The sequence below is a fragment of the Dromiciops gliroides genome, chromosome 3 (assembly GCF_019393635.1).
Source record: "Dromiciops gliroides isolate mDroGli1 chromosome 3, mDroGli1.pri, whole genome shotgun sequence".
In the NCBI taxonomy this organism is placed as follows: domain Eukaryota; kingdom Metazoa; phylum Chordata; class Mammalia; order Microbiotheria; family Microbiotheriidae; genus Dromiciops; species Dromiciops gliroides.
This window is the reverse complement of record NC_057863.1, coordinates 651144727-651155766: the sequence shown is the minus strand read 5'-3', so window position 1 is coordinate 651155766 and position 11040 is coordinate 651144727. Positions and strand designations below refer to the sequence as shown.

General features: G+C 47.5%; 1 protein-coding gene across 1 annotated transcript; it reads left to right on the top strand.

Moving 5' to 3' along the window:
- Window positions 1-9735: 9735 nt before the first annotated feature.
- On the top strand, window positions 9736-10707 carry LOC122748275 (polyadenylate-binding protein 2-like). Its single transcript, XM_043993940.1, has one exon. The coding sequence runs from the start codon at window positions 9736-9738 to the stop codon at window positions 10705-10707; it is 972 nt and encodes a 323-aa protein (XP_043849875.1).
- The last annotated feature ends 333 nt before the right edge of the window (window positions 10708-11040 follow it).

The following is an 11040-nucleotide window of genomic DNA, read 5'->3' as shown; positions in this document are numbered from 1 at the left end:
TGTTGTCCTCAGTCCAGAGATGGGCATACAAGGACGTTCCCGCATGAGCTGAGCGGAGTTCAGCTCCTGCTCCCGCTCCCGCTCCCGCTCCCGCTCCCGATCCCGATCCCGATCCCGCTCCCGTACCGCTCCCGTACCGCTCCCGTACCGCTCCCGTACCGCTCCCGTACCGCTCCCGTACCGCTCCCGTACCGCTCCCGTACCGCTCCCCCTCCGCCACAGAACTCACTTAAGCTAGCCTGGAATCAGAATCTCTGCTGCTTACCTGGGCTGTTGACTTGGCCCAATTGCTTGCACACGTATCCTTGTCCAATGCAAACGTCTGCATGGGTTTCTGGACAACACTATGGGGCCTTCGGGAACAGAGAGTGGCCGGCCCCTGGGCACACCTCTTGGCAGTTCTAGAGAGAGAATCTAGAGGCTCCAGCACCAGCAGGCCTGGTGATGGCTGAGGCCCCCGCACTGGACAGGGAGAGAGGAGTCGGGGCCTCTTAGAAGGCTGTGGTTTGGGAGGCTGCCTCTCCCAACCTGAAGGAGCAGGGCAGGGCCTCCCTTGCTGGGGCCGGGCAGTGCTGACCTTGCCTTGTTCAAAGGGTTTCACCAGAGGCTTGCGACTCCTCTCCCAGAGCAAAGTGCTCATTTTCCTAGCACTTCTCATGAGGGGCTTTAAGGGCCGCTTTGCAGCTGCCTTAGCTGCCTTGGCTGCAGGGGTCCCCCTTGCCTGACCAGGGGCGGCTGCTTTGCCAGGAGGCATCTTTGCAGGGGTGCTCCTCCGGATCCCTTGTGAGGGCTCAGCAGGCAGACAGGACCATTTCAAAGGGGTCTTCCTGGGTGGCTGGAAAGGATGATCAGGCTGACAGGGATGCTGCAAACAAACCAAAAAACATACCCTCAGGTCTTCTGAAATAGGGGCCCTATCCCACTGTCCTCCCCCTCTTGACCACTGGGTGTGCAGTCTGATCTATTTCAGGGCTAAGGCTCTACACCTGGAGAGGTGTGAAGCCAGGAACCACCCCCCCCCAGGGCTAATGAAGATGCCCAGCCCAAGGGCAGAACCCCAGATTGGGTCAGCCCGGTTCAGAAGATTCAGGGGCTGAGCTCTCAGCTATAGGCTGGGGTAGACAGTTAGCTGTCCCTGCCCTTCCTGAACTTGGGGTAACAGAGAAGGAGGGATGCAATCCTTCCCAGAATGAGAACATCTCTACAGATGCTTCCAGCTCTTTAGGTTAGATTTGTGAATTTAGGCCTAAAGGGAGCTACTGTAAGGTGTAGGCAGACTGACCAGGGCCTTGGTGTCTTGATCACAGAAAGGATTTCTAAGAACCCTCCTGACAATGACTGCCCATGTGCATGGGGACCCCCCACCCCCCTCATTCCCTAGTCTCTCATGCCCTGGGCTTATTTACCTTCATACGTGGAGAGGAGTCGTCCAGTTGCATGAGGTTGTGTTCTTTTTCCTTGGGGGAGGATCGCCCCTCCTCTGTCCCCTTCAGAGCCTTTCTTTGCATCTCCAAAGGGCTGTCAAAGAGAAGGCCATGTCAGAATCAGCCAAATACACAGTGTCTTTCACCTCCCCCTCCCAACTGCCTCCTATCTTTCTCTCCCCCCCCCCCTTACAGATTTTAGGGAACTCTTGATGACAGGGTGGATAGGGAGTTGGGTCTGGAGCCAGGAAGACCTCCATTCAAAGTCATGCTCAGGCATTTATTTGATGTGTGACTCTGGTCATGTCACTTTGCTTTTGTCTGTCTCAGGTTCCTCATCTGTAAAAGAGGGGGGAGCAATGATTATTGCACCCATATCCTAAGGTTATTGTGAGGATCAACTCTGATATTTGGAAGCTGCTTCTCAGTCCTTGGTACTTAGAAGGAGCTTCAGAAAGGCTTCTTCCTTTCTTCCAAGACCTCTGGTGAAATCTTCTCCTAACTGCTGCACCATCAGGCATTTCCCCTCATGCCTATCCTGTCACTTCACACCTTCTCCTTCCCTCACCAGGTTTCTGCCCACCCACCTCTGAAGACGCCTGTTTTCTGTGCTTCCCAAAAGGAGGGTGAGAAATGGATCCCTGGTTTCCCTCACTCAGAACAAACTGTGCATCCCTGTGCCCCAGGCCCTCTTTCTCCCCATTTTCCTTTTGTTCATCCCTTCCTGCTGGCCAGGGCCCTGACCCCTGTCCACAGGGCATGCCTGGGGGCTCACAGGGGAACACCAGGCTCCCTTGCCCTCTTTATCCAAGCCCTTTCTTACCTGGCTTTGGGCTTCTTCCTAAGGAGGATATTGGATCCCTCACTTCTGATCCCATGAAGCTCCATCCTCTGGGAACTTTTGTGTCCAAAGGAGGTAGAGCCCCTATGTGGAAGAAAATGGCAGTGGTCATAGGGTCATACTGTTCAGAGCTGCAGGGGACTCTGGGAATCACCCAGGACTGCCCCTGTCTTGGTCAGGATAGGACCCTCAGGCTTGGGAAAGCAAAAGGACATCCCCATGGCCCAACAGTCAGTCATTTTAGAGGAGTGGGACTGGGACAAGGCCATTCTGACTTTCAATCCAGCCTTTGTTCCCCTAGAGAAATATTCCTTGGGTTTGGAAGAGAAACACCAGGACCTGCTTATCCCCTGTGGATCCAGGGCTTCCCCCTGGGAACAAGCCTTCTTCATACCCCACTGGAATTGGGAGCTCCCCTTTATTTCCTCTTGATCTGGGGGGAAAGGGGGTCCACCATGGGCTCCATGCTTCATGTTTTCACTCAGAGTTTCTGAGTCCCTCAAGCTGTGCCAGGATCTCAACCCTTCTGGGCCTGAAAGTTTGCCCTTCCTAGCCCAACAATGTCCCCTCTAAACAAATCTTTCCTATTCAAAGTTTCTCCCTCCTTTCAAATCCCCACTTTATTTCCTAGGCTCCTCTTTCAGGGGGGCTTGAAGAATTCTGAAACATCTTCCCCCCCCCCTCCGTATTTCACCACAAGCACTTACCTGTGAGGTGAGGAGCAGTCATCCATGTCTGTCCTGCAAAGAGCTGGAAAGAGAACTGGCTGTTGCTGAAACAGCCAGGGAATTTATACCTTTCAGATCCAGGGTTGACACCTCTTCCCAGAGGGTACTTAAACCTCAAGGAGTTGTGAACTTGACATTTGATGGTGTAAACAAATCATTGTGGGGCAGCTTAGTGGATAAAGTGGCACTGGATAAAGCACTGGACCTGGATTCAGGAGGAGCCGAGTTCCCATCTGCCCTCAGACACTTGACACTTTCTACCTGTATGACCCTGGGCAAGTCACTTGACCCCCATTGCCCCACAAGAGAAAAAGAATTAATTGTTATTTGAGTGGTCATAAAAACCTCAAATAACAATAAATTCTTTATATGGGTCAGCTGACCTCTTTGAGACTGAGGCTTGTCCTAGGTCACTCAGACAATGATGCAAGAGCAGAGCCTTCATCTCACTTCTGAAGACTAGGACTTTTTCCAGGTTTTAGCTGCATCTTTATCACTAAAACCTTGCTAATGGTATTGAGAAAAAGGGATCCTGAATTCCTCAACTAATCTCTCCTTCTACTCTGAGTCTTGACTCCATGACTTCCATATCCTGCCTCAATACAGTAACCAAACAGTTGTGGTCAAAATGATCTGTGCTCAAAATGAATACCGCAAGTGTTAGCTGAATCGTTTGGGAGGGGCCCTACCTGGCCCACCCTGAGATTACCTATGATACTGGGAAGGACCTCCCCTTTGGGGGAGGAGAGATTGAATGCCACCTGAAGGGAGGAGAGCCACTTCTGGTAGTGACTTTTTCTAAGTGACTTTTCAGAGACATGTTAAATATATGCTGCAGGCCATTGGGCCTCAGAAGCTATCACAATTCTGTTTTTTGAGAGGACCATGAGTTTAGTGAGTTTTGTTCATGGGATTCTGTTTTTAAAAAAAGAGCGAAGAAGAAAAAGGGTTATTGAAACCTATTGCTTGATGTATCAATGGACATATTCAACATTGAGTCTTGCCGATTGTTGTCTTATTTCTTTTTGATAAATTGAGTATCACTTTAAGTATCTGTTACTGTTATACTAGAGAATTCATGTATATAAGATACTGTGTTTACTTATTCAAAGAAGATTATGTAATACTGTCTGGTATTATCAGCTATTTACATTCGATGATCATTTATATGTCATTATACTCTGGGTATGCTTTGGAATTATTGTATTTATTACTAGTATATCCTCAGTTTAGCAGCATAACATGGATTTTTACAATCATAATGTCTTTGTTGAAATTAATGAGATTTCCGAATTATGGAAACTTATGATTTCAGTGACTAACTGCTCTTCTGTGAGCTTTAATGCAGGCCCTGGAGAGAATATATGCATAACAAGAGGAGAGATGGGTACACATAAGTCCATGGTTTGCTTATGATGGCGACAATTGCTGGACACCGTCCAGTTTCATCCTCTCTCCCCCCTAAAATAATCTAGCCTAATTTAACTTGTTTTCTTTTTTTTGTTTTGTTTTGGTTTTTTTTTTTGGCAGGGCAATGGGGGTTAAGTGACTTGCCCAGGGTCACACAGCTATTAAGCGTCAAGTGTGTGAGGCTAGATTTGAACTCAGGTACTCCTGACTCCAGGGCTGGTGCATTATCCACTGTGCCACCTAGCTGCCCCCTTAACTTGTTTTCTTTTTCTTTCACACAGTCTAATGGCATGGTCAGAATCCATCCACCTGTGGCCTAGCACTATTACTGGCTGTCTCAAAACCATGAGATGTGGTATGATAACCTTTCCATAACATTTTCAGGTGTCATGAGCACATTACTAAATTTGGCTTTGATCCAGACCCATTGTGGTAAGAAGTGTTATAGATTGCATAGCTACCTCAACCCTATATCATATAAAGGAGGGGAATGTAATGAATTTGATCATTGGCAATGCTATTCTAAGGATTAGTAAAGACCCAGCAGTTCAACAGCTAAAGAAGTGAGTCCAGCTTTCCAGATCAGAGTCCAGACCGGAATCCAGCTTTCCAGACCACAGACCAGTCCAGAGTCCAGTTTGCTCCTGATCACTCCAAGAATACAAGAGCTCAGAGACTTTATATGAACAGTTTTGTTTTGTGTTTTATTTTTCCTCCTGTTATAATATACACCATCTGTAACATGTATTCTCTGCAGAGGCCCTCCCTTTGCAAGACCAATGTCAAAGCATCCCTGGAGTTCAAGAAGGATGGTCCCTCTGCACAAACTTTTCTCTCTCCCTTTTCTATATTGATATTAACATATTGTTAGTTAGCATAGGATATTATGTTCTGTTATTTTTGGTTGTTTCACTGGCAAACCCATAGGGTTTTCCAAAGAGACAAAGGGGGAAATGTGGTAAAAATTATTTGTGGTAAAGATTAATATCGAAAGTTTTAGCTGAATCATTTGGGAGGGGCCATCCCTGACCCACCCTGAGATTACCTATGATACTGAGAAGGACCTCCCATTTGGGGGGAGGAGAGATTGAATGCCACCTGAAGGGAGGAGAGGCACTTTTGGTAGGCTAGGCTCTTGGGGACTTCCAGAATGGGAACACTCTCTCTGGATGTTGACCAAGGTGTGAGGTGGAGCATGAGCAACTTAGACTGCTGGGATGTTCTGGCTTGGGTGAGTTTAATTATGGAAAACCCTAATAGGCTCAGTTTAGATTTAATAATATTCATCTGTATTTCTATTTGCCTATTTCCTTAGCTTTGATGTTTATTACTTTCACCTCTGTTGTTTAATCAATTCCCAAGTAATAAAATCAGATCCTTTTGTGAACTAAAAAGCTTAGAGGCTCCTTTCTTATTGGCTTAGGAGAAATGTCTACAAAGGGCTGCTTAAATGTCCCTCATATTTGCGGGGTCCCAATATTAAGGTGAGTCACCCAAATAACACTCAGTGTATCTAATTTTGGCCCTCACACAGTCAAAACCCTGAGAGTAATCATACCATGTGACAATATCCTTAAGGGGCATTTTGGTGAAGCTTTTAAATAAAATATTATCGAGTAAGTAAAGCCTTGGGGACTAGGGAAGGTAGAGGGAGCTTCCCACAGGAGGAGGGACCTGCTGGGCCCTGGTGGGCAGGACAGGGTTAAGAGGAGCTAGGAGCCGGCTCCCCATCCCTATCCCTATTTATCCATCCCACCAGGGGCCTGCTCCCTGAAGTCCTGTCTCCCCAGGTCTTCAGCAACCCCTGTGTGCCTGCAGCAAGTCATTGTCTATTCTGCCAACTGAGTTTCCTCACTCTGTACAATGATGGGGCCACATCAACTGGGGAATGGCTGGACAAGTTGTGGTATATGAATACAATGGAATACTATTGTGCTGTAAGAAACGATGAGCAGGAGGAGTTCAGAGAAACCTGGAGGGTCTTGCATGAGCCAATGATGAGTGAGATGAGCAGAACCAGAAGAACATTGTACACAGTATCATCAACATTGAGTTTTGATCTACTGTGATGGACTAGATTCTTCTCACCAATGCAATGGTGCAGAAGAGTTCCAGGGAACTCATGATGGAAGAGGATCTCCAAATCCAAGAAAAAAAAAGAACTGTGGAGTATAGATGCTGAATGAACCAGACTATTTCTTTTGGTTTTGGTGCTGGTATTTTCTTTTCTATTTTGAGGTTTTTCATCATTGCTCTGATTTTTTCTCTTATAACAAGACTAATGCAGAAATAGGATTAATGTTATTATGTATATATATATGTGTGTGTGTAGATATCTATATCTATATAGATGTATAGATATATAGATATAACCTATATCAGATTACCTGCTGTCTAGGGGAGGGGGGAGGGGGGAGGGGGGAGGGAGGGAGAAAAATCTGAAATTGCAAAGCTTGTATAAACAAAAGTTGAGAATTATCTTTACATGTAACGGAAAAAATAAAATACCTTATATGTAAAAAAAAAAAATGATGGGGCCAGATCACTTTAAAAGCCTTTTCAGTTCTAATCTGTGATCCCATGATCAAACCCAGACACATGTGCTTTAAAATCCACCTTGTTGAAAGGCAGACATTCATAATGAAAAGGGGATTCCTGGATTCCAGGGGAACAGACCCCAGAACATTTGGAAAGGGGAGGGCTTGTGATAAATGTTAACTGACTAAACGTGAAGGTCTGTTTCCAGGCTCCTTCTTTTGAGTTGTCCCATGCCCACTTTCTGTGGTCTGAGAGCCCACCTCTAGGACTCAGGGTCTTCTGCTGGACAGGGAAAGTTAAGCATGGGCTCTAAGCAGAGGGGAGAAGACAGGTCAATTCTCCCACCATTGGTTGAAATATCTGTCATCTCTGAGAAGTCGTGTCTAAGGATAAAGAGGAAGCTGAAACACTCTTTCCATTCTACTAGATGGTTGGGGGTGGGAAAGGAATGCCAATAAGCTGTTCTCCTGGTAAAGGCTGGAACAGGGTAGAGGCCAGGAAACCCCTGCCTAAGATCTTTCTTTAATGCAGGATCCCAGATGGAGTGAAAAGACCCAGCCCTACCTTCCAGAAACACTGAAATCTCTTCCCCTGAGGACTCCCCTGTGGATTCCAGATAAGGAGGATGAAAAGCATTATGGGGATCTCTGAGGAGGCAGCCTGAGAGGCAGCAGCATGCCTACAGTCACACAGCTCTGGCCACCATTTAGGCATGGAAAGGTAGGTTGGGCCAAAGGCAAGGAATGGCAGGGGAACAGAAGGGAAGGGGGCCCACCATGCAAGCAGAAACCAACACACCCACATTGAGATGGACACAGACAGGAAGCCAGCGAAGCAGACGCCCCAGAAAAGACAGACAGAAAATCTAATGTTGGGTTAAAAGAAGGACCCTGAGTTAGGAAAATAGAGACAGTGGAGGAAGAGATAGGGGCAGAGACGCACTGACCCGAAGAGAGGATCAGTCTTCTGGAGGGACCACAGAAGGGCTTTGATGTCTTGGTGAACTTCTGCATCAGCAGGAGACACGGAGTATCTGAGCTGCCTTGCTTCTCCCCAGGCAACAGGCAGAATTTTACCTGATGGATGAACCAATATGAAAGTGTAGTTCATGGGTTGTCTGCCAGGGGAAAGCTGTGTTCAAAGAACATGCTAATCTGCAGGTGAGATGCAGGGGAAGCTCCCAGACACAGCACCACTGAGTCCCTTGGAAAGTTTAAACCCATTCTGGCTGAGTTCTGAATTGAGAATAGACTTTTTTTTATTTTCAAAAAACATTTTTTATTTTATTCATGACACATATTAAAAAACAAAAAGCAAAAAACTCCTTCCACCCTTGGAAATACCTAAAAAAAAATAAACAAAATCGGGCAGCTAGGTGGCACAGTGGATAGAGCACCAGACCTGGATTCAGGGGGACCTGAGTTCAAATCCCACCTCAGGCACTTAACACTTACTAGCTGTGTGACCCTGGGCAAGTCACTTAACCCCTGTTAAGGACTAAAATTCTAGCTAAACTGTCTAAAATATCTAATGAGTGGTCGCCAATAAATTATAAGCTTTAGCAAGAGTTAGACTTTTAAGCATTTATTAAGGAGAATAAGAATTTGGTAAAGAGAGAGAAAAAGGCCTAGATTCCTATCTATTAAAGGGAGAGCACATTTCTAGCTCCGCTCTCCACCAGAGTCCTCAGGAAAGAGAGAGCCTGAGACTGAGCGCCAGTCTCTTCCTTCCTCCTCCCACTAGCCTGCGTCACTTCCTGACACCAAAGAAAAGACTCCTGGTCTTGCCCTCAAAGACCTTCGCTTCATGGGCAGAACTCTTCTACAGTAAGTCTCCAGCAGGTGGCGTCATTCCAATCGTTACACCCCAATTGCCTCACCAAAATAAAGAAATAAAGAAAATAAAGAAAATCCCAAAGCCCTCCCTCCATTCCCTGTTCCCACTTCCTCCTGCTCCCTCCAAAGCCAAATTAAAAGAAAAAAAGAAGAAAAAGAAAAAACACCAACCCCCATTCCCCTAAAACAAGGTGGTGCATTTTTGTTGTTGTTGTTTTTCAGGGCATTGGGGGTTAAGTGACTTGCCCAGGGCCACACAGCTAGTAAGTACTCCAACTAAAGGAAAATGATGTTTTACATGCTGCTATTGCTTGCTTGATTATATTTTATTTTAAAATTTCACCAAAATGTCCCTTAAAGAGATAGTCACATAGTATGCTTTCTCTCATGGTTTTGACTGTTTGGTCTTGGTATGGAGGCAGTATTTGGAAGTCATGGAGTCAAGACTCAGAGCAGAGGGATAGAGGAGTTGAGGAATTCAGCATCCCTTTCTCTCAATACCCTAGCAAGGTTTTGTGATAAAGATGCAGATAAAACCTGGAAAAAGTCGCAGTCTTCAGAAGTGAGATGAAGACTCTGCTCTTACCATCATTGTCTGAGTGACCTAGGACCAGCCTCAGTCTCAAAGAGGTCAGCTAACTATCAAGTGTGGAGTTCACACCTGCCTTGAGGTGTGAATGTCCTTTGGGAAGAGGTGTCAACCCTGGGTCTGAAAGGTATATATCTTTAGTAACAGACATGGTCTCTGACTTGCTGGAGCCATCGGTATTTTTTTTTCTTTTTGCGGGGCAATGAGTGTTAAGTGACTTGCCCAGGGTCACACAGGTACCAAGTGCCAAGTATTTGAGGCCGAATTTGAGCTCAGGTCCCCCTGAATCCAGGGCCAGTGGTTTATCCACAGCGCTACCTAGGTTCCCCCAGGCCCCATATGCGTTTTTAAAAGTCTTTTCTAGGCGGCTATGGCGGCGGCAGAAGCAGCGGGGGCAGCGGGGGCAGCGGGGGCAGCGGGGGCAGCCAGAGGTCGAGGCTCCGGGCCAGGGTGGCGGCGCCATCTTGTGTCCGGGGCCTGGGGGGAGCCTGGGGAGGGGGCCCCGGCCAACGCAGGGGACTACGGGAACGGGCTGGAGGCGGAGGAGCTAGATCCTAAGAACTTGCTGCTAGAGCCCCAGGACTTGCTGCTAGAGCCCGAGGAATTTTTGCTACAGCTACAGCTACAGCTAGAGCTAGAATCGGAGCCCGAGACCGAGGAGGAGCCGCCCCGGCCCCGTGCTCCCCCAGGAGTCCCCGGCAGTCAAGAGGAGGAGGAAGAGCGAGGCCTGGTTCAGGGCAACCCGGGGCACGGCGCTATAGAGGACCCGGAGCTGGAGGCCATCAAAGTCCGAGTAAGGGAGATGGAGGAAGAGGCAGAGAAATTGAAGGAGCTTCAGAAGGAGGTGGAGAAACAGGTGAACAGGAGCCCACCGCCAGGCAATGCTGGCCCCGGGATCATGTCCATTGAGGAGAAGATGGAGGCTGATGCCCGGTCCATCTATGTGGGCAATGTTGACTATGGTGCCACAGCAGAAGAGCTGGAGGCACACTTCCATGGTTGTGGTTCAGTTCATCGAGTTACCATCCTTTGTGACAAGTTCAGTGGCCGCCCTAAAGGGTTTGCATATATAGAATTTTCAGATAAAGCTTCGGTGAGGACGTCAATGGCCTTGGACGATTCTCTTTTCAGAGGACGACAGATCAAAGTGACACCAAAACGGACCAATCGGCCGGGGATCAGCACCACAGATCGCGGTTTTCCGCGTGCTCGCTATCATCATGCTAGAGCTACTAACTACAGTAGTTCACACTCTGGATTCTATAGTGGCTTCAACAGCAGACCCCGGGGAAGAGTCTACAGGGCCCGGGCTAGAGCGACGTCATGGTATTCCCCTTACTAAAAAAACAAAACAAAACAAAACAAAAAAGTGTGTATTAGGAGGAGAGAGAGGAAAAAAAGGAAAGAAGAAAAAAAAAGAATTTTTAAAAACCCGGAATATCACATTGATGGAATAAAAAACTTTAAAAAAAAGATATAGTGTGGAAGGGGGGAGAATCCCATAACTAACTGCTGAGGAGGGACCTGCTTCTGAGGGTCTGGTCAGGGGAAGGGCTCCTCCGGGAATGGGACAGGGGGCTGCTCATTCACTCTGGGGGTTCGACATGGACAAGCCTCGACTTCTGCAAGCAGTTCCCTACCCCTCTCCCCCTGCCTCCTCTCCTCATTTCATCCA